The sequence below is a fragment of the Gopherus evgoodei genome, chromosome 19 (assembly GCF_007399415.2).
Source record: "Gopherus evgoodei ecotype Sinaloan lineage chromosome 19, rGopEvg1_v1.p, whole genome shotgun sequence".
Classification (NCBI taxonomy): Eukaryota; Metazoa; Chordata; order Testudines; family Testudinidae; genus Gopherus; species Gopherus evgoodei.
Genome location: NC_044340.1, coordinates 21,573,118 through 21,596,411, shown reverse-complemented (window position 1 = coordinate 21,596,411; position 23,294 = coordinate 21,573,118). Strand labels below are relative to the sequence as shown.

The 23,294-nt window shown below is 49.0% G+C and overlaps 1 protein-coding gene across 2 annotated transcripts; it reads right to left on the bottom strand.

The window, feature by feature from the left end:
- Positions 1-1,814: 1,814 nt before the first annotated feature.
- CD3E (CD3e molecule) lies at positions 1,815-14,550 on the bottom strand. Of its 2 annotated transcripts, none has more exons than XM_030538177.1 (8): positions 14,455-14,550; positions 14,222-14,338; positions 12,656-12,679; positions 10,657-10,677; positions 6,397-6,603; positions 5,187-5,339; positions 4,335-4,381; positions 1,815-3,903 (listed from the first exon to the last, which is right to left on the bottom strand). In XM_030538177.1, exons 2-8 carry the CDS (start codon positions 14,268-14,270, stop codon positions 3,847-3,849), a joined length of 558 nt encoding a protein of 185 aa, XP_030394037.1. In that variant the 5' UTR covers positions 14,271-14,338; positions 14,455-14,550; the 3' UTR covers positions 1,815-3,846. The 2 variants fall into 2 exon arrangements, with proteins under 2 accessions (XP_030394037.1, XP_030394038.1); XM_030538178.1 differs by having other exon boundaries at positions 6,442-6,603.
- Positions 14,551-23,294: the final 8,744 nt, after the last annotated feature.

The following is a 23,294-nucleotide window of genomic DNA, read 5'->3' as shown; positions in this document are numbered from 1 at the left end:
TCAGCACCAGCTTTGACTTCCCCAGGTCCCTGGGGTCCTCTCCTTCCAAAGGCCCTTGAATAGAACCGTCCGTTATTACAGTTCTTGATGTCTGGGCAGAAGGGGTGGCAAGTAACAGATGGGAGCAGCAAGCAGTTAAAAACCTCAGAAACCAGGTCACCCTCCCTGTGCGGGTCGCAGGCAGCTGTGAGTCGTGGTCTCCTCCTGGCTTTCTAAGAATTTGGGTGACACATTTTAGTGAGCACCAGAGAGCAGCTAGTTGTGTTAACATAGGCGCATTTCCTCCATGTTAATTCGGCTGTTCTAGGGTCACATAGCGGATCATGTAATTACTTGGCACCACACAGTGGTACGTGGGTAATTATGTGGAGCCACTAGAGCTAGTGTAGGAGACAGATATGAGACCAAAATGCCAGGAGTGAAGTGGTGTTATTGTGGGGTTAGTAGATGCAATTTACTAATAAGTGGCAGGATTCAAATGTTGGTCCCTAAGTTGGGGACCACATTCAGCTGCCCTGCTTGTGCCAGAGAAGGAGCAAAAATGGCCAAGGCAAAATCACAGCTCTTGAGACCATCCCATGCTTTGGGAAGAGACTTCGGTCACCCACTGCAGACCTGCTCTGTGTCTGTAACTTGTCCAGGAGTGAGCCTGGTCCTGCAGGGCATAGAGAAACCGTGCAGCTCTGAAAGGGTCAGCTCCCTTATTCGCTTCTTTATGGCACTGTGGTTTTCTCTGTGCAATTCTGGCCTTAGGAGGCATTATGCTGATGATGTTTGTAGGCACACGTGCAGCCAAGCGAGGAGACAGGGCTGTGTAGGTTTGTAGATAGCTGTGTGGAGACACTGCAGTGAGCTGACAAGTGGGGAGGATGATGGTTACTCATGCTGGCAGTGCTGGGGAAGGCAGTTTGAGCACATGGGTGTGGCTGGGAGCAGGACCTGGCCAGCTGTACATCCAGAGCAGCTGTTCCTGTCTGGGCTGTGCCATGAATCACATCCCTGGTCTGACCCCAGCCATGGCTATGCAGCTGCACCAGGGGGCTGAGGTCAATAACTCTGCTACTGCATTGACTTCAGTAGAGTGACACCCATTTATACCAGTGGTGAACCTGGCCCTGGGGGGTTTCATGGCTGTGCGGGGGTGGCTCTGTTTGGCTCTTGCTTGCAGACTCTCTCCTCTTGACATGTAGGGCTTGCAAGGTAAACCCAGCTGTGCCTGCCTCTGTAACCACATCCTCCAGGCCAAGCACACTGATCTGAGGCTCGAAACTGGCTGGGTGCTCACTCCTCGCTGTGCTGAGACCCCAGGGCTAAACCACAGCCCACCCCAGTTACTGCTGCTTCCTCTCCAGAGCGACATCTCCCCTCTGAGCAATAGAAAACTGACTCTGCTCAGCCTTGGGCTAAGCCAGACTCTGGTGTCTGCCCCAGCTGCCCATGTGGCTCTAGGGAAAAGGAAACAAGTCTGAATCCCACTCCCCACATTTACTGTCTTGCCACCTTCACAAAACTGGATCATTTTAACTCCACTGGCTTTTGAAAATGGCTTGTTAAATGGAGTGTAAGTGACCACAACCTTGTTATCTTGCCTCAGGCCTGATCTGCAGCCCCAGCTATTCCAGGCCAGCCCCCAGCTCTGCTGATGACATCCCTCCCCTAGCCTGGCCATTGCACTCCACTGTTTGCTGTCTGCCCCTCATCCCCTACCAGTGCACGTCAGCAGTGACCCCAGCAGCTTTTGCAGACCCAGGTCTTTCCTGCGCAGAGTCCTCTGAGCAACGATTGTGTGGAGAAAGAATGAATTGGAAACGCCCTCCAATGCAGATCCAGGGGCAGAGCCCTCTCAGTTTATTGGCTGCATAATGCACCTTTTAGAAATACGCATCATAAAAGTTCAAGCAGGCCTTTCTCAATACAGACAAACTCGCCATCTTGGTAACAGACACCATGGAGCCCGGACGCAGCCTGAGAGCCAGAGATGGAACAGGAGAGGGAGGGGGACAACAAGGAAGAGGGTTGGAGTGAGGTGAGCCAGATGACTCTCTCAGAGCAGGGGGTTTGTATAGCCCTTATGGGAAAGTCCTCGCACCATTACTAGAAAACACTCCTATTTCTAGATGCGGTTTTGGACCACGCTATAGAACTGAAGCAGGAATGGGGGTCCCTGCTATAGAATTCCACAGGCTGAGTAAAAACAAAAAACCATGGAAAGGGTCTCATTCTGTCTGCAGTTATCTATGGTTTGGGATAATTTCTACACAGCCGAATGGGTTTTGCTGCTCTTAAATTCTATAGGACTTCTCCAGAGGGAAAACATCCTGTGGTTGCACTGGGGGTCAGGAGCCCTGAGCTCAGTTCCCTATCTGGAAAATGGTGCCAGTCCTCTCACGCATCTCGTCCCCCTGAGACAGTGACGTCTCTGGGGAGGGACTACGTTCCTCAGCAGAACCCAGCCCAATGGGGCCTGGATCTTAACCAGGGCTTCCAAGTGCTACTGGAATTTAATAATCAGAGTTAAAGACTCAACCAGCCACTTAAGCGCCCTACTGGGGGGCTTACAGATGACACTTTGTTACAATGTCTAGAGAAGGCTTGGGGGAGAAGGGGCACGTGCTGAAGAGTCCACACGCCCAGCCTTCTATTTAGGTACTTTTCTGAGAGAACCACCGGGTCCTCCAGCAAAATCAGGTGGCTCCAGATGTCCATCGCTGATATTTAAATCCCCTCCTTCCAGGCTGTCTTTACCCATCCCAGAGATGCAAGAAAGGACTCAAGCCTATTTTCCTCTAGGCAGGTCTCCGGAAAGGGGTGTTGGGGCTGGGTGTGACCCCACAGCAAGGACAGGCATGCTGAGCATGGCTGGAAAGGGCAGCCGGAGCTGTGTTTTCAATGAACTGCTCTGTCAATGCTGAGACAGGACCAGGTGAGCAAGACTGACACTGCACCCGGGCCTGGAGCTCGCAGCATAGGCACTTACACCCCGAACGCTGGTGGTGGCCAGAAGAACACTGCAGAGCACAAACTGGACAGGGATGGTGCTGAAGGAGGAATATGGTGGATGTGCACTTGGCCACTTCTCCCCTTAACAGACCATAGTGACCATCGCATCTGCCTTTCGAGCCCCAGGGAACGTGGTGACAGAATCATTACTATCCTAGGCAGGGAAACGGTATCTAATGTAAAACCAGAGGAATAGGAGAGAGCCAGCCAAGCCCCAGTGCCCCGAGAGGGTCTTCCCTTTACTAGCACTATTTAACGCATCGGGGAAGCGGGTGAGTCTTTGTCCATGTGATACAGATGGGAGAGCTGAGGGGGAGGGACTTAGTCGTGGTCACAGAGGGACTCAGTGTCAGAGCTGGGGTCACAGCTCAGGTGTTCCTGGCTCCCAGGCAGGTGCTCAGGACACTGGACAATGTCTCTCCTTGCCCTGCGCAGGGAAGAGGCCATCTGAGTGTCAGGGTGAGATCAAGGGTGCTGGAGAGAGAAATCAAAATCATGTGACTGAAATAAATAAAACTGAAGAGTGAAAGGGTTTCCCCAGGAGTTTGGAAAGGGTGATCAGGAGAGCCCAGCCGTCCCAGGAGGAGCCCGAAAAGGAGAAAGCTACAATTATTTAATGGGGAAAACCTTTTTTTCTTGTTTCTTTAGTCAGTGTCTGTTCCCTGGGGTCAAATTGAAGGCAGGAAGGAGATGTCCAAGGAGGGGCAGCGTCTCCCATTGCAGCTGCTGGGCTGGTCCCCAGAATGTGCGGCTGCCCAGCACGGACTGCAGAGAATCTGTATCACATGGGACAGAAGCTGGGGGACTCTCAGCTGCTCTCCTCCACCCTGCCATCCGCAAGGCGATTCAGAAGCCCCTGGACTGCAGCCCGGCGTACACATCCCGCTGACCCTTCCGGATGGGCTGTGGGAACAGGAGCAGATGTGAGCAATAGGCTGTTGCGTTAACATAGCACAGTGACAGCACTTTGTACAACTGGGCTCTGTGCCAGGGCTGGGGCACCTCAGTGCCACCACCAGGTGTGACGTGGGCACAGGGAGCGTGCAGCTCTGGGTATGCACCCAGTACCCTGTATGCTGTGATGATCCTTCTGTTGATGACTCCTTGTCGTATGGATAAATAACTACCCTAGGAAGCCACATGGCCCTGCTCTCAGTCACTCCTTCCCCTCCACCCAGATGAAGCCTGGAGCTGAACAAAGCACCTGGTGGAAGGGGGCCAATGCTGTAATTTCTCAGCTCTCATCATCCACCAAGAAGACTGTGACCCCATTTCCAATAGTTCTGCAAAGACCAAGAGAAGAGAAGGAACCCGCCCCCCATGGTTCCCGTTACCTCATAGTCTGGGTTTGGCACAGGCGGGGGGCGCACCATCTTCGGGCCTGGAAGGCAAAGCAGGGAGAATGTTCAGGTGGAATACTACCATTCTTAGTGCAGACACAGAGCTTCGCAGGCATGACTCATCTCCGGGTCTGTTTCAGGAACAAATGGCACAAAACGTCCACCAATTTTGGGGACCCAAGTGAGACACCTCGGCCCTGAGCACCTGGCCTTCGTAGCACCCAGAATGCAGGACTGTCCTCTGAGATGCAGGGCTCCAGCCCCTGAATCAAATGATCCTCTGCCCAGGGTGCAAAATGCAGTGCTGTCAGCTCTTGGGAGTGTCGGTGATTTGTGGTGTATATCTCAGTGCCCCCACTGCGGGAATCAAGAGACTGCACAAGAATCTCAGCTTCCATTTTAAAATAAGGCAGTTTCCAGCAATCCTGGTTGCAGAGAAAGGCCTAAAAATTTGACCCAACTGACGGGCTCAGAGAGCAGAGACAAACCCCCCCATCTTTTTCATTTAAATAAAATGTTGTGATTTTAAAGCCAACTCCTTGAGGTTAGGGGCTGACTCGTGGTGTGAATGCTTGAAGGCAGCTGTGCTGTGATACCGGCAGGGAGGCAGCAGTGCAGCCCTTCCAGCCAGCCACACCCTTCCTTTGCCCTCTCATGGCTGCTTCACCGTAGCCTGTGGAAAGGGTGCTTTCAGCACAAAATGGCAGCTGCACCTTCCCCACATGAAGAGTGGTACGGCTTGTGGTAAGCAGCAGGAGAAGCCTGACGTGAGCTTGACCCCAGTGTTTTCCCCAGTTGCGGGCACTCAGCCACTTATTGATAGGAGAGATTCAAACCGGCTCTTACCTCTCGGATGAACTCCGGCGCTGCCACCCACTCGCCCCTTCCGGTTCTTACTGAAGTAATAGACCAGGATCAGCACCCCGAGGGTGATGAGGAGATCTGCGATGATGACCCCAGCCACTGTCAAGACATCCAGCTCCTCACAATTCCTGCACACTGCGGTGGGAAGGGACAGGGGCTCAGCGAGAGGGAGAATGGCAAAGTGGGGGAAAGGGGGACAGCTGGAGGTGGGAGTCACAAGTCCCAGCCCAGAGACACTGCTGGGTAAATGCCCCATGTTTGGTCTGCCCAGATCTCACCCACTTGCTTTGCATGGGTGGAGACTGCACATATCATGAGGGGGGCAAGAACAGTAAGCGGAGAAGTGAAGGGGGAAGAGAGAGACCTTTCTGTTCCCCCCTTCACATGCCTCACTCTGCCAACACTGATGGGATGGCTGGACCGGTCAGTGACTGAAATGTCCCCTGGTTTTTCTGCATGGCCCTTGGCAGCAGGGTGCAAACATCCCTGGGTTGTAACAGCTCGTTCCATGCTCCCTACCCACTCCTAGCCTTTCTGTCTCTGCCAGAAAGAGCACAGAGATTCTCAGGCTCTCCGAGCAGCTCCCCAGACCCCTGAGATAGTGCATGGGCTGCCGAGGGCTTTGTCAGAATGGAGGAGAATTGATTCAGTTTCCAAGGGGGACTAGGGAAGCCGGGCTGTGCCCTCTCCAAGCCTCTAGACCTGGAGTCTCCTGCCAAGATCCTGAAGATTCATGATTCTCTGAAACTCGAGAAAGGTCACTGGTCTTGGAGAGAGATAATAGTCTCACATTTATAAACCCTCTCCCATCCCAAAGCAGCTCCCAAGGTAGGTGTGTAAAGCGCCTTTGAAATGCAGCCACCTCTGGGGTGGAGGACACAGCAAGGGCAAAGCACGGCACACAACAGTGCAGAGAGGGGTAACTGAACCACACATCCCATGGCAAACACATACTTTTTTGAACAGGGCCCCATGGAATTTCAGTGCTCATGGGGGCCCAGCTGGACCTCAGAGCAGCTGAGTGTCAAAGTCAGTGCCAGCAATGCCCCTGAAAATCAGGCCTCTGCGTACGTTATGGCACGTGAATCTTCTGGGCAATAAGGTCACAGAGTTAATCACTAGCCTCTGTAGCCTCCCATGACATCTCATGTTCCTGCATATTCCCATGGAAGGCGCGCTCTCTCCCATTTACCTTTGGCCTTCAGGTGAAGTCTGGCGGAGTTTGGCCCGGACTTACACATATAGTCCCCATCATCCTTGGGACTCTTGTACTCCTCAATCACATAGACTTGGTCGCCACCTTTTTCCTGTTCCTCGCCTTTCTTCCATTTTATGCCTGAGCCTAATTGAAGGGGGCAGGTGATAGTCACCTTGGTCTTGGAGATCACCACCTCGAATGCTGCAAAGTGGGAAGAAAGGACAATGGAAACACAGGTATTCAGTGAAACCAGTGCTTAAAATGAGCAGGGCAAGGTGGGTCCCAGATGCAGCAAAAATATAACTAACAATGGAGCAGTGTCACGGAGGGGCTCACTTTGAGCACTGCCTTACCTGTCGGAGGGACTCTGGAAATGGGGTGGTTCGGTTAAATGTAAGAACTCTAACCTCGTTATCAGTTCGGGGGAGTTGTGGTGTATAACACTCTCCGCAGTCACAAGCAATAATGGGAAGTAGCTATAAAAGGCTTCAGGAGCTAAACACTGATCACCATTATTACGTAATCAATGAACTCACAAAGTTGAACTGGGAGTTGCCTCTCTTGTGCAGGAACACTTGTTTTGTCTGGGATTGGGATAGATGCCCCAATCTTTTCTCAGGCCACTTTAAGCACTGAATAAACCTTGCTGGAATCAGCTTCTGTACCAAATGACTGGAGGACAGCTAATGTGACACCAATTTTTAAAAAGGGCTCCAGAGGTGTCCCTGGCAATTACAAGCTGGTAAGCCTGACTTCAGTACTGGGCAAACGGGTTGAAACTATAGTAAAGAACAAAACTGTCAGACACACAAATGAACATAACCAAACTGTACCATAGAATCTCTATGGATAGTAATTCCATGCTCGAATAATAAGAATATAACGGTAGTGATATATTACCAACCACCTGACCAGGATGGTGCTAGTGACTGTGAAATGCTCAGGGAGATTAGAGAAGCTATTAAAATAAAAAACTCAATAATAATAATAATGGATGATTTCAACTATCCCCATATTGACTGGGTACATACAATCTCAGAATGGGATGAAGAGATAAAGTTTCTTGACACCTTAAATGACTGCTTCTTGGAGCAGCTAGTCCTGGAACTAAAAAGGGGAGAGGCAATTCTTGATTTAGTCCAAAGTGGACTAAGAGGTCAAAGAGGTGAATATAGCTGGACCACTTGGTGATAGTGACCACAATATAATTAAATTTAACATCCCTGTGGCTGGGAGAACACCACAGCAGCCCAACACTGTAGCAGTGAATTTCAGAAAGGGGAGCTACACAAAAATGAAGAGGTTAGTTAAACAGAAATTAAAAGGTACAGCACCAAAACTAAAATCCCTGCAAGCTGTGTGGAAAGTTTTTTAAAAGACACCATAATAGAGGCTCAACTTAAATGTATACCCCAAATTACAAAACATAGTAAGAGAACCAAAAAAGAGCCAACATGGCTAAAAAACAAAGTAAAAGAAGCAGTGAGAGGCAAAAAGGCATCCTTCAAATAGTGGAAGTTAAATCCTAGTGAGGACAATAGAAAGGATCATAAACTCTGGCAAATGAAGTGTAAAAATATAATTAGGAAGGCCAAAAAATAGTTTAAAGAACAGCTAGCCAAAGACTCAAAAAGTAATAGCCATATTTTTTTAAGTACATCAGGAGCAGGAAGCTGCTAAACAACCAGTGGGACCACTGGACGATCGAGATGCTAAAGGAGCACTCAGGGATAAGGCCATTGCAGAGAAACTAAATTAATTATTTTCATCGGTCTTCGTGGTTGAGGATATGAGGGAGAATCCCGCACCTGAGCCGTCCTTTGTAGGTGACAAATCTGAGGAACTGTCCCAGATTGAGGTGTCATTAGAGGACGTTTTGGAACAAACTGATAAACAAAACAGTAATAAGTCTCCAGGATCAGATGGTATTCACCCAAGAGTTCTGAAGGAACTCAAAGGTGAAATTGCAGAACTACTAACTGTCATCTGTAGCCTATCATTTAAATCACCTTCTGTACCATATGACTGGCAGATAGCTAATATGACACCAGTTTTTAAAAAGGGCTCCAGAGGTGATCCTGGCAATTACAGGTGGGTAAGCCCAACTTCAGTACTGGGCAAACTGGTTGAAACTATAGTAAAGAACAAAATTGTCAGACATATAGATGAACATAATTTGTTGGGCAATAGTCAGCATGGTTTTAGTAAAGGGAAATCATGCCTCACTAATCTACTAGAATTCTTTGAGGGGGTCAACAAGCATGTGGACAAGGGGATCTCTCAAAACTGAGTGACTGGGCAACAAAATGGCAGATGAAATTCAATGTTGATATATGCAAAGTAATGCACATCAGAAAACATAATCCCAACTATATGCATAAAATGATGAAGTCTAAATTAGCTGTTACCACTCAAGAAAGAGATCTAGGAGTCGTGGATAGTTCTCTGAAAAGATCCACTCAATGCGCAGAGGCTGTCAAAAAAATGAACAGAATGTTGGGAATCATTAAGAAAGGGATAGATAATAAGACAGAAAATATCATATTGTCTCTATACAAATCCATAGTACGTCCACATCTTGAATACTGCATGCAGATGTGGTTGCCCCATCTCAAAAAAGATATTTTGGACTTGGAAAAAGGTTCAGAAAAGGGCAACAAAAATGAGTAGGAGTATGGAACTGCTTCTGTATGAAGAGAGATTAACAAGACTGGAACTTTTCAGTTTGGAAAAGAGACGACTAAGGGAGGATATGATAGAGGTCTATAAAATCATGACAGGTGGGGAGAAAGTAAATAAGGAAGTGTTATTTACTCCTTCTCATAACACAAGAATGAGGGGTCACCGAATGAAATCAAGAGGCAGCAAGTTTAAAACAAACAACAGGAAGTATTTTTTCACACAACGCACAGTCAGCCTGTGGAACTCCTTGCCAGAGGATGTTTTGAAGTCCAAGACTATAACATGGTTCAAAAAAAAGAACTAGATAAGTTCATGGAGAATAGGTCCATCCATGGCTATTAGCCAGAATAGGCAGGGAGGGTGTCCCTAGCCTCTGTTTGCCAGAAGCTGGGAGTGGGAGACAAGGGTTGGATCACTTGATAATTGCCCTGTTCTGTTAATTACCTTTGAAGCACCTGACATTGGCCACTGTCAGAGGACAGGATACTAAGCTAGATGGCCCTTTGGTCTGACCCAGTCTGGCCATTCTTATGTAAAGGAAACCACCTTTTCTAGCTCACTGGCCAATCAGAATGCAGATTTCAGAAGCATGCACACTGGGTGGGATGGCTCTGATGAGTGAAAATGGACTGTGGGTGGGGCATAGGTAAATGGGGGTGAGGAGACTGTTTGCCCATAAGGGATAGCTCAGTGGTTTGAGCCCTAGCCTGCTAAACCCAGGGTTGTGAGTTCAATCCTTGAGGGGGCAATTTGGGGACTTAGTTGGGAATGGGTCCTGTTTTGAGGAGAGGGTTGGACTAGATGACCTCCTGAGGTCTCTTCCAATCCTGGTATTCTATGACTGGAATTAGATGGAGAAAAATTAAAGTTAGAGAGAGTGAGTGTGACTGATGCCCCAGGGGCAAAATGCAAACAGAAAGCAGGGAAATAATTCAACCCATCCAAGTCACCTGTGAGGCTGTTCTTAGACTGTGAGCTAGTCAGGGCAGGGACTGTTGTCCTATGCCTATGTGCTGAGCACAGCCCCAGAGGGTCCTGCTCCCAAATATGGCCTGGGTGCCACCCCAATGCCACTATTATATAGTATGATACCTAGCTCTGTCCTCGGTCGCTCTCAAAGTGCTTTATTCCCCACGTTACGGGTGGGGAAACTCAGTAACTGTTGTTAATACAGTAATAAGACTCCCCGACTGACTGCAAAGGGAGCCAGCTGGAAACATGTGCAGGTATAAAGTTTTCTGGATCTGTATTTTTAAACAGAAGAAGTAAAGACATTCTCTATGACCCAACACACAGAGAGGCTGCCACGCAGGTGGGGCTGGGTCAGCACCCACTGGAATCAATGGAAAGACTCCCATTGGCTTCCCTGGGTTCTGGGTTAGGCCCAGATGCACACTTGCACATTCACACTCATATGGGCGCTCAGACAAATGGGCATATGCTCTTAGTGGTTAAAGACGCCCCAGTTTTTAAATTCCCTCTGAGTGGTTAGAAATGGCAGGATCAATCTTAGCAGTAGCAATTTTGAGATGTTTATTATGCTAAAAACATTGATGGTAAAAATCAACTTACGGTTCTCTTCCAAACTGTACTCTGCAAAAAAGAAAACAACAAAAGCTATTAGCAAATCTACCTCTCTCTGCTTGGTTCCTCTGTTTAAAAATATCCTTTCCCCTATGGTTAACAATCTGCCTGGAGGGAGTAAACACAAAACACGAATCAATAATAACGCTGCTTTGAAAGCCAAGCGCCTGGGGGCCGTGCAGGCATTGGAAAACCATCACCACAGCATTCATGTTTTAACCCATGTTATCAAACTTCCCAGTCCTAGAAACATAGACAAAGAGGGGATGGGGATGAAGGCAGGAAATGGTGTTGGAGGCTAAAAACCCTTCAAAAACTGAGGAGCTACTCTGAAGACTGGGCACTTGTTCTAATTCCCCTGCCCCTGCCTCCAGGTCTGTAATTCCTTCCGTCCTTTGTGGCCCCCTAGTCTTTGATTTTGTAACAAAAATGGAAACTTTCTCTCTTTCCCCTAACATCAGGTGGTTCTTACACTGTTCCCTTTGTACCCCAAATCACAGTGTCAGAACACCAGGGTGGCACTGTTTATTTTAGCTGGCCATACACCACTGATCAATCCTGTTTCTCCATGTGCCTCTCCGGTCTCTGCAGGTACCCGATCCTGCTTGGATGGCACTAAAAATGGTTACTTGATAATTCATATTGCTGATTTTTCAAGTCAGTGTAAATAGCACCAGTGAATTGAAAGCGGATATTTCCAGTCCTGTAACAGTCACCAAACTGAAATGCATCTCCTTGCAGCTTAGCCCTCCCTTGTGAGAACTTTTGAACCGCACCACTCTTGGGGGATGCTTTAGAAATGCGGAGGTGGCTAGAGCAGATTAGCGAGGCAAAGGTATTTTCAACCAAAGCTCCGTCCCCCCAGCTGTCCTTTTCAAAGTGCAAGACAGAAATGAGGTGCCTGGGTTTGCTGTGATCTGGTTCATTGCAAGGTGTAAATGTAATGGCACAGCTACTGTGCAGCGTGGAGAGAGAGCCTGCTGGGGCCTGGGCCCTGAGCCTGCCACGAGAACTGCAGGGCTCTGCGAGGTTCTATGGCTTTGCCTGTTGCAGGATCAGGGCCTGGGGTTAGAAATGGTTTTGTTTAACTCTGTAGAGCAATGTGTGAGCATGCGGCACTCCACTGAAATCCCAAAAGCTACAGCCACGTTAAAACATGCTAGAGAGGGGCTCAGAATCAGACCCACAGTCTGTACCAGAGACACAAGACAAAAGAAAGTTGCAAAAGCTAATAAAGGAAAGATCTGTGTTCCCATCTGTGATTACCCTGCCCTGGTGTATGGTCTTAGACAGCACTTGCTTTGCAGAGGCTGGGAGCTCACACTCACCAAAACTACAGAGATGGAATCCCACAGACAAAGGCTTTTATTTGAGGGGAAGCTGATCAGCTGCTTTATCCCCACACAGAACGTTGTTTTAGAGAAAGGGAATAAATACTTGTGCAGTAACACAAACCAATTGTGACCCTGCTCCTAAATATGGCCTGGGTGCCACCCCAATGCCACTATTATATAATATGATACCTAGCTTGTTCCTCGGTCGCTCTCAAAGTGCTTCACCCAGATCAGAATCAGTATCCCCACGTTACAGGTGGGGAAACCAAGTAACTGTTGTAAACTGCAAAGGGAGCCAGGTGGAACCATGTGCAGGTATAAAGTTTCTTAGATCTGTACTTTTAAAAATAAGAAGTAAAGACATTCTCTATGACCCAACACACAGAGAGACAGACATGCAGGTGTGGCTGGGTCAGCACCCACTGGAATCAATGGAAAGGCTCCCATTGGCTTCCCTGGGTTCTGGGTTAGGCCCAGACGCACACTCACACTCATACGGGCGCTCAGACAAATGGGCATATGCTCTTAGTGGTTAAAGATGCCCCAGTTTTTAAATTCCCTCTGGGCGGTTAGAAATGGCAGGATCAATCTTAGCAGCAGCACTTCTGAAATGTTTATAATGGTTAAAAACATTGATGGTAAAATCAACTTACGGTTCTCCTGTGCCATGGTGTCAGCTGGAAAAGGAAAACAACAAAAGCTATTAGCAAATCTACCTCTCTCTGCTTGGTTCCTCTGTTTAAAAATATCCTTTCCCCTATGATTAACAATCTGTCTGTAGGGAGTAAACACAAAACACTATTCAATAATAACACTGCTTTGAAAGCCAAATGCCTGGGGGCCGTGCAGGCATTGGAAAACCGTCACCACAGCATTCATGTTTTAACCCATGTTATCAAACTTCCCAATCCTAGAAACATAGACAAAGAGGGGATGGGGATGAAGGCAGGAAATGGTGTTGAAGGCTAAAAACCCTTCAAAAACTGAGGAGCTACTCTGAAGACTGGGCACTTGTTCTAATTCTCCTGCCCCTGCCTCCAGGTCTGTAATTCCTTCCGTCCATTGTGGCCCCCTAGTCTTTGATTTTGTAACAAAAATGGAAACTTTCTCTCTTTCCCCTAACGTTAGGTGATTCTTACACTGTTCCCTTTGTACCCCAAATCACAGTGTCAGAACACCAGGGTGGCACTGTTTATTTTAGCTGGCCATACACCACTGATCAATCCCGTTTCTCCATGTGCTTCTCTGGTCTCTGCAGGTACCCGATCCTGCTTGGATGGCACTAATAATGGTTACTTGATAATTCATATTGCTGATTTTTCAAGTCAGTGTAAACAGCACCAAAGAATTGATAGGGGATATTTCCAGTCCTATAACAGTCCCAAGGTGATAGGGTGTTTTATCCCTGCACAGAACTTTGTTTTAGACAGGGGGAATAAATATAGGTGCAGTAACACAAACAGACCATGGCCAAAGAAAACCCGAACTCTTTCAGCTTACATCAAAGCCAGCAACTGGCATTTGCCGCTCACAGGCAGAGTGGCTGCAGAGTTTATTTTTAAATTTCTTTTGCCCATTTCTCTATGGGCATATCGATCATGGGATAACGCTTACACACGCTTTGCCTTTCATCTGGGTGCCTTTGCACATACTAATCAGTTAACCCTGACAATACTATGGGGATGGCATTATCCCTGCTTTACCCATTGTGAAGCTGAGATCTAGAGAGTGAAGCAATGGGCCCAAAAACACACGGTGATTTAATGTAACAGCAAGCAATAGAATAGGGGAGTCCAGATTCCAGAGCACTCTGCTGCCCAAAGCACTGCCCCTCCTGTACCCTTCACCAGCCTGTTCAGACCATTGGGGAGGGCTTTGGAGGTTACTGAATTTGCTGATAAATAACAAGGATCTTCTCAGCAACTGACTTCTCTTTTAAAAAAGAATATGGAATGAAGTGCCTCAATTCCCTCTCTCTCAACTGCTCTGATTCTGCAGGGTGATTCCTGCTCCGCTGCCCCTCATGTCACTGCCAGTGGGGGTACATTTCTCATCAGCAAATGGCAACTTCAGTTTTACTGTAAGTCTTTGTGGCTGTGTGAGAACACCTGGCTGCCGGTGCACCGCAATGTCCATCGGCACACGCCAATACCCTCCTTGCCTGAACGCTTGGGGGTCACTTTTCTGATACCTGGTGGTCTCTAACCAGCTGTACTCACCCACACAGAGCAGGAGCCCCAAAACTGGCAGGGCAACCTCTAGCTTCATCCTGGCGGTCCCCCAACTCACTCTCTTTTCTGTCCTTTCCAATCAGATTGGCATCACCCAGTCTGGCTCTGCAAAAAGAAAGAACCCAGGCGCTTTCAAGTTTCTGTTTACGAGAAGGAGGCCTGGGATTGTTTCCCAGAATTGCATCTAACAATCGGTTCAGTGGCGCACAGAGGAGACTCACTGTTTCCAGCATAACATGCAAGCGGCTCAGAGAGACAGCAAATATCTATGATAAAACAACCCCCTGCCAGGAAGTGCAGAGGCTCAAGATGCCTGCATTTCCGAGCGTCACTGCGAACACGAGGGGGTTGCTGGTGCTGCAAGCACCTCGGTGACTCTCAGGCCAGCCCAGGGAGTGTCCTGGAGAGAGCAGCACACACAACCTGGCCCCAGCAGATTTGCTTTCAGAATCTCCCATCATTTTTAAACAATATTTTCTGAGTTAAGTTCAAAATGTTACAGTTAATTTAGCAAAGTGATGGCAACAAACATAACCACTAGACAGACTGCAAGAAATGCAACAGCCAGCGGCAGACAAAGACACCTTGTGCAACGAGCATAAAATAGCCTGTAAGCTCTTCAGGGCAGGGACTGCCTCTGCCAAAGCTAGGGGTTTGCACAGTGCCTAGCACTTTGATTCCCGCCCCTTGGCGCTATTGTAAAACAAAACATCAACAACAATAGGGACAATAATACAAAGAAACAGGTGTTCAAGTGCTGTGGTGACGAGTGGGGTACGAGAGAGAAACCTCAGTAAAGGGGAGCTGAGTAACATGCCTGGAACCAACAGACCAGAACAAAATTAAATGGAGTAACTCACTAATTCTGTGGCTTTGGTGCTGGGTTTACGCTGCTCGAGGCCCCTCTGCCAGCCTGGGTGCCAGCTGTTATGGTGCTTTTGTCTTAGGGAAGCCACTAGGGACTGCATTGCAGCCACCAATTTTATTTCTCACCAGACACCAAGGAGCCATGTGGTGGTTTCCAGTCACTGCAGGCCTGGTTTGGAACCATCTTTGTCTCACAGCCCATGTGTCAGCTTCTCACCCTGACATCTCTGGGCTCCTTCCACGCTACCCCTGTGAGTAGAACGTTCTCCCTGTGCGCACTGGAGAGGCCACTACTACCCTCCACACAATTTGCTGCTAGGAATGACAAGCTAGAGGAATGACCTGAGAATACTTTATGCACCTGCTTGAAAATACACAGACATATTTGTTACCATAACCATATATATGCCTTCCCAAGTCCTGTCTTTTGGCCAGTCTGTCTCTAGACAGCACGCTCTCTGGAGCAAGGATTCTGCCTTTAAAGAACCCAGTGTATGGTGGCCCATGCCAGAGGTAAATAAATAGCTAGTTATAATGCTTAGTTGTGATGGGGTGGGGCAGGGCTCTGTGTCCATTTCCCAATCTCCTGGCCTGCTGGCTCATTACAGAATGAACGGAAAGTTCAGCATGAGCTGGAGATGGTGGCTCTTCTCCCTCTAGTGGTAGAATTTGTGACGAATAGAGCGGCAGCTCCTGGCCAGGAGCAGAAAAGCAACAAACTTGGGCCCTGATCATGCATAGCATAGGGATGTAGATAGGGTGACCAGGTAGCAAATGTCAAAAATCAGGGTAGGAGGTGGGGGGTAATAGGTGTCTATAGAAGAGAAAGACCCCAAAATTTGGACTGTCCCTATAAAATCGGGACATCTGGTCACCCTAGGTGTAGCTAACTTTTTTATTTGGGGGCTAGAGTTAAACAATTCATATACTAATAGCTCCTGAATAGTGCTGCAAAGAGCAGCTTTCTACCAGATTACATTTGTTCATTTTTAATGAAGTGAGATAAAGGAACTTCTGTTCCAAACACACAGTGTTTCCTTTAGTTACTAGTGCAATCCCGAAATCGGTTCTGGTTTTTAGCCCCCTCAAGTCCCTGTTGTCTATGCACATGATTCAGCTGGATCCCCTAGTGACAGCCCTGTGGCACCTGGGGCAGGACAGGGGAAGGGGTTAAGCATCTGATCTTGGGTTGCCAACCCTCCAGGATTGTCCGGCAGTCTCCAGGAGTCAAAGATTAATCTTTGATTAAAGATCATGTCAGGTGATGAAACCTCCAGGAATACGTCCAACCAAACTTGGCAACCCTAATCAGATCAGACCCTCAGTGTCTCCTCGCTCCAGCTGCCAATAACCCTGCCCATGGAAGCAGAGTGTCCCCCCACCCAAAGAAGTGAGACTGGAGAACAGCATTGAGCCAGCTAAGAGTGAAATGTCCTGGCTGATGCTTTAAATGAAGCTTCCCCAAGTGCATCCATTTATCCGGTGCTGATAAAATTATTACTGATGAACGATCACACACAGGGGGAGGAGAGCACTGCATTCAGTAGACATTGTCCCTAGGCAGGGTTCAGGGGCTCAGCCTCAGGAAGGGGGAATTCCACTGGGTTATTTAACATGCATCAATTGTTTTATTAACTGTAAAGAGGCTCCTCTTCCATATGCAACAGCTCTGGCTTTGGTCCCTGTGACAGTCTAGGACTCAGGAGCGTCAAGACTGGAATTGCCAATCTACTCCAAAGAGGGACTTGTTTGACTGTTTTGCTCATTGTCTCATTTTCACGCAAGCGGCTCGGTGTGGGATTTCAAAGCAAACCTGTATTTTCATTTGGTATTTAAACTTCTCTTGCAAACCTGAATTTATATTTGCCCATTTCCAGTAACATTCATTTTTCCTGTATACAGGGCCAAACAGCACCAGCACAATGCAAATGGAAGCGGGTGTTGGGATAAACCTCTTCTCCTGTGAAATCTGCCAAGGGCAGCTGGGACTTCAGTTTGTAAAATCTTATCCAAAAGACCGCCCGCCCCCCCACGTTAAAGAGCCTGGAAGCTGATTTATGGTCTGCCTGGGAGGGATAGAGCCAAGCGAACAAAGCCAGCATTGGAAGCTGTGGTTTTGGGGAAGCTGAGATGTCTACTGTCATCCCCTCCACCATGCTGCTATGCAGGGTGGACGGCTTGAATTGTCTTTTGAAAAAAATCCCCATAGGTGGAAGCTGCATTTAAATGGATATACTGGGTTTTATCATCAGTGTAAGAGCCACACAATTCCACCGGGGGGGTGCCTACCTCTTCAACATCCTCTCCTCTCCCCTGTAGCCTGCTAGGGCCCTGGGAACTCACTTTCTTTCCAAATTTGGACATCCCCCGGGAGCCCCCTGGAGCTGAGTTCTCCTCCTCCAAGGGCTGGGGAGAGGCCAATCCTCAGGGTATGTGACAGTACAACAGCAGAACTGCAGGGATGCAGCCGCGCCCACTGTAGTACTACAGTGTAGATGCTTCCTACAGCAAAGGAAGGGTTTCTCCGTCACTCTAGTAAATCCACTGTAGCTAGGTTGACTGAAGAATTCTTTCCTTGACTGAGCTGTGACTACGCCGGGGGGGAGGTTGAAATTGGTCACAGTTCTGAGCAATGTAGCTAGGCTGCCCTAAGTTGTAGGTGAAGCCCAGGCCTTCTAAGCTGACCTTATCACCTTGACATTTCCCCTCCTTGTTAACACTGTAGCAGCTACACCTTTGGAGGCGTTACTGAGGGCAAGAAGCCGACATCTTTATGTGTCCCCAGGACCTGCTCTGAACAGAGTTACACGGTACAGGTCTTCAAACATTAGCACTCTCTCTGGCTGCCCCTGGTGGAGCTGCATGGGTGCTGTGAGGGTGCAAGGAGATTGTATGGAAAAGGCTAGTGTAGACACACCTTTAATGGCCACGGAAGCCAGACCAGGGGATGTATCATATCATCAGGGGCACAGAGACCAGTTCATAATCTCCTCTTGCAGCCCGTTCCTGTATCTGGCTTTGCTCCTCCTCCCAGCAGATATGCCCAGGCTCCAGCCCCTGCTGGCTGGGGAAATCCAGCTTAGATTCTTCTCTTATTCTGGAAATTCAATATTTAAAGGCTTCAGGTAACTATGACTATATTGGACATGAACTACATGTAATTAAATGCTATTTGTAGCTAGTGGAAATTTTATTTATATCATCTTCTTTCAAAAGAGCATTCAGGGCTTCTCTTTAACCAGCAGTGCCTGGGGCGTGGTCCTGATCAGACATGCCGAGCCAGCGAAGGGTTAGACAGGAGACATTGCAGATTAAGAACTGACTCTTCCCGTAAGCTTCCAGCCAGGCCCGGCTGCCCCCATTGGCCCAGGGCGGCTGTCTGTGATACTATACTGTGAATTGCCTCTATTGCGAGTACAGACAGGTGAGCTAAACTCCTGGCTTTCAGCCCCTCTGGACACTGCGCAGGCCAGGGGAGGCTCCATGTTTTTTGCTGCCCCAAGCACGGCAGTCAGGCGGCCTTCGGCGGTGCGCCTGTGGGCGGTCCGCGGTCATGTGGATTCGGTGGCGTTTCTGCAGGTGGTCTGCCAGTCCCGCAGCTTCGGTGGGCCCACTGCCGAATTGCCGCCGAAACCGTGGGACTGGCAGACCTCTCGCAGGCATGCTACCAAAGGCCACCTGACTGCCACCCTCACGGTAACTGGCAGGCCGCCCCCCGCGGCTTTCGCTCCCTGCGGCTTCTGCCCCAGGCACACGCTTGCGCTGGTGCAGGCTGTTGGAGGTTAATAAGAGTACTGCAAGAGTCAGAGTTTAAGGCCAGAAGGAACCACCAGATCATCTAGTCTGACCTCCTGTACGTCACAGGCCACCAGTACCACCCGCACGCTGAACCCAACAGCTGAAACGAGAACAAGGTATTACAGCCCTCAGGAAAAGAGACTATTACGTGCCACAGGCAGAGAACAGGAGGGACTGAAGTGCACCAGTGCCCAAGGCCTCTGCAATGGCAGGGAAATGGGATACACACAGATAATCCTGGCAAGTGACCCGCATCCACACTCTGCAGAAGAAGGCGAATACCCCCCACCCCCAAGGTGCTTGTCAATCTGACCGAGGGGAAAATTTCTTCCTGACCCCTGTTATAAGGATCAGTTAGACCCTGAGCATGTGAGCGGGAACCAGCCATCTGAACACCTGACAGAGGATGCTCAACGCCACCTCAGAGCCCCGGCCCTCCCTGATCTATATCCTACCTCCAGCCATGGCCACCCTTGATGCATCAGAGGAAGGAGATAAAACTAACAACAATATCCAGAATATAGTGGAGGTGGGGGGAAATCCTTTCCTGACCCTTGCAGGTGGCCAGCTGAAGCCCTGAAGCATGAGCTTTTAGGCACATAAGACATAAACTGGAAGTAAGCCCCAGGACTCCTGAGTCCCACCCTGACCACCACAAGGAAACCTGTCATACAATCACACTCATAAATTTGTCCATCTCTTTCTTAAAACTAATCCAGTTGTTTCCCACAACAGCTCCTACTGGGAGGCAATCCAGAACCTGACCTCTCTGATAGTAAGAAACCTTATAATTTCCAGCCTGCATTTGTTCATGGCCAGTTTATATCCATTTTGTTTCTGTACCAGCGCTGTCCTTTAGCTTAAATAGCTCTCAGTCTCTCTGATATTCACCTCCCTAATGTATTTATAGAGAGCAATCACATCCTCTCTGAGCCTTTTTTCTAGGCCAAACAAGCTGAGCTCTTCCAGGCTCCTCTCATAAGACAGGCCCTCCATTCCCCTCATCATCCTTGTAGCTCTTCTTCACACCGGTTCTAGTTTAAATTCTTCTTTCTTGAGCATGGGTGATCAGCACTGTGTGCAGGACTCCAGGTGAGGTCTCACCAGTCCTTGTGCAATGATATGAATACTTTTCTAGCTCTACTGGAAGTGCCTCACCTGATACAGCCTCGCATCACATTTGCCTTTTTCAAAGACACCTCACACTGGTGGCTCATAGCCATCCTGGCATTGACCTTGTGATGGGGTGTGTACCGCGCTCAGGCCCTGAAGCCCTGAATTGGCCTGAGAGGCCAATTAATGTACCTGGTTGGAGAGAGCACTTAACTGATGGTGAAGCCCAGCTGAGGAGGGGCTGGGTCATAGTCATTATATAGCTAGGAAGTTTGCAGTAGGAAGGAGCTGTATGATGAGGCTGCTGCATCCATAATCAGCCAAAGACAAAGACAGGGGTTGCAGTCACTCTATGGGGAACAGAAGAGGTGGAAGCAGCCTAGGGAGGTACCAAGGAGTCAGGAGGAGACTTTAACTGCCAGCTATAGGGTCCCTGGGATGGACCTCAGTGTAGAGGGAGGGTGTGAGCTCCCCTGCCAGCCTCTGAGGCATGTGGGGTGAAACCCAGGGTAGTAAGGGGTGTGAGACCCATGAGACAGAGACAGGACTTGCTGTAAAGTTATTGGACTAGAGCTTGTTTGGCCTCTTTGTTAGACTGAAGTGTGATCTACAAAGGGCCAAGTTGTGGGAAGAGAGGCCACGGCAATGATGGAGAGACGGTCAGCAGGGGGTGCCATACAGTGAGGCAGCTGCTATGCCCCTCCTGGCCCCAAGGAGACTCTCTGGCGGTGAGCAAGCCCCTTTACACGCGCACCCCTCCACTGTCACTTCCCGCTGACGAGCCCCCAGCAATTCTTACAGTCACGCCCCAAATGCCTGACCTTGTGCTTTGTACTATTGAATTGCATCCCATTTCTGCCCTCCAGACTTCCCACTGCAATATGCTGATCCTCCTCTGATCCTCCCACCGTGGTATGGTCAGCAAACTTTGTTAGCACGTGCCCACTTCTTGTGCTGAGGCCATGAACGCAAATATTGAATCAGCTGGGTCCTGACACCGTTCCTTGAGGAACTGCCCCAGTAACCCTCTCCAGTCTGATCATTCACCTTTCAGCACAACCCACTGCCCTTGTCCCTTTACGGTTCTTGTACTGATGGTCTCTGACAGACGGGGTGGGCTAGGGGTGTGTGAGTGTCAGTTGACAGGGTCAAAGGCTGGCAGCGAAAGGACACGCTACTGTCAGTCATTAGGCCCAGATTGTCAAAGGTCACTGATTCTGGGAGCCTAGCTTGAGACCTCCTTGGGCTTGGCTGTCAGAGGTGCTGTGCACCCACAGCTCCCATTAATCTCAGCTGGAGCTGTGGGCGCTCAGCACCTGACAGGTGGCACCCCAGACCAGTGTCTGCTTTGGAACTGGAAAAAGCTATATGGATGCTATTTATTAAGGGATAATGAGCCCTGTTGGACTCTGGGGCGGGAAGCAACTCACAATAGAATGAGGAAGAGAACCCCAGAGTCCTGCTTTACAATTCCCTGCTTTCATCACAAGACCCTGCTCCCATTTGAAAATTATTCATGTGGCTGATCCCATGTGGAGTTCCTCGGTCCTGCGCTTGCTAAGTGAGCAAAGAGACACACTCTAGCACTGGAAATGTATGGCTGAGTCCCACCTGCCTCTCAGGAAATACAGGAAGAGCAGGGCCTTGACTTTCATGGTCTGCAGAAAAGGTTAATTAATGTTGGGGCTCTTGTGCTTCTCCCACAAAGTGTGAATGAAACACTTAAGGGCTGGCCAAGGAGGGATTCTGCCCAGGAACAGAAGCTGAGAGGGGGTGAGGAGCGGGTTAATCATCTGCCATTGTCCAGCCTTCTCTGAAGGCTCTTAGTTGGGTTTGAAATTCAGTCTCTTAACTAGTCATTGTCTCATAATCTGCCTTGCACTCTTTATCTGTGGGACATGTCCTGCCTGCTGGAGACCTGCCTGGACACAGTGCCAGGATTTCCCTACTCTGTTTTAAAGGACCTTTAATGTCTCAGTCAAAGGCAGTGGAGTCCAGTTGCTTCAAGGAGCAGGGAACCAGGAATGAGGATTCCTGGGCTCTGTTCCCAGCCATGGGAGGGCAGCAGCGCTGACTTTTTTGAGCAGGAGCTGATGGGTTATCTGCATGGACATTAAAGATTCCACTGGGCAGTATTCATAAGAAGAGAAGGGGTCTTGCACCAGGATCCTAGGTCAAAACATCTCATCCTTCCCACTGCGGTGTTCCTAGCTGCTTCACCACACCCCAGAGGTGGCTGCATTTCTGTAGTGCTGTCTTTATAGGGTTTGTAAAGTGCTTGGATGTAAGGTGCTATAGAAATATGACCCAGGACTCATAATCAAGGGGCTAGTATGTTTTTCTTTTTCTAGAAAGAAAAAGCTAGAAAAAGCTAAATTTCCAGGGACATGGTGCAAAAGCATCAATTCCCAAAGGGAGCGTGGCCTCTAAGAGACATTGTCACGGATTGTCTTATGCTGTCCACACCGTGGTTCTGTTCCTGCCCTGCCCAGTGCTCCTCCCTGCCTATGTGAACCCAAACATCTACACTGAACCACTACCCTGGGATCCCCATGGGTCAGCACCCTCCAAAACGGGAAGCCAGAGTGTCTGTGGAATAGGAGCGGACTAGCTGCCTCTGCCTGGCAAAAGTGAAGGGTTAAACTGCTGCAAGTTCAGGCCTGAGTTCAAGCCACATTCCTCTGCACAGTAATTCTAGACCAACCTGTAGAGGTATCGGGAGCCTAGGTGCTGGGGGTTCTGCAGAACAAACATGAAGGATAATGACTGACCCCGTCTGGCACATCCTATCCTATGAGGTGTCCTGCAGTAATCAGCTAATCCACTAGGTTGGTGGCTCCAGGTTGGGGCTGGGCAGCAGGTGTGTTCAGTTTCCCCTGCTGCTGCCTAGCTGTGAATTGATGACTTGGGTCTGGAAGAACAAACTTGCATGCACATGGGTAAAGCTGGGCCTCTTCCTATGCCCTGGCACACACTTCCTCACACCAGGGAGGGCTATGCAACATCTATCAAATTTCCTCTTCTGGCACAACACTCTGGGCACACCTGTGAGGCCCTGCATGGGAGCTGCTGAGGAGAGCCATACATGTACCTGAGACAGACACAGATCTGGAAGGACTCCTCGGGACTGCACCTCAAACAGCAGGTGGGGGCACAGCCTGCCCTCTCTGACCCAGTAGTGAGCAGAGCATGTTTAGGATCATAAATAACCCTTGGCACTAATATAGCATCTTTCCTCCAGGGATCTCCAAGCATTTCACAAATAGTAATCAACTCCCACAAT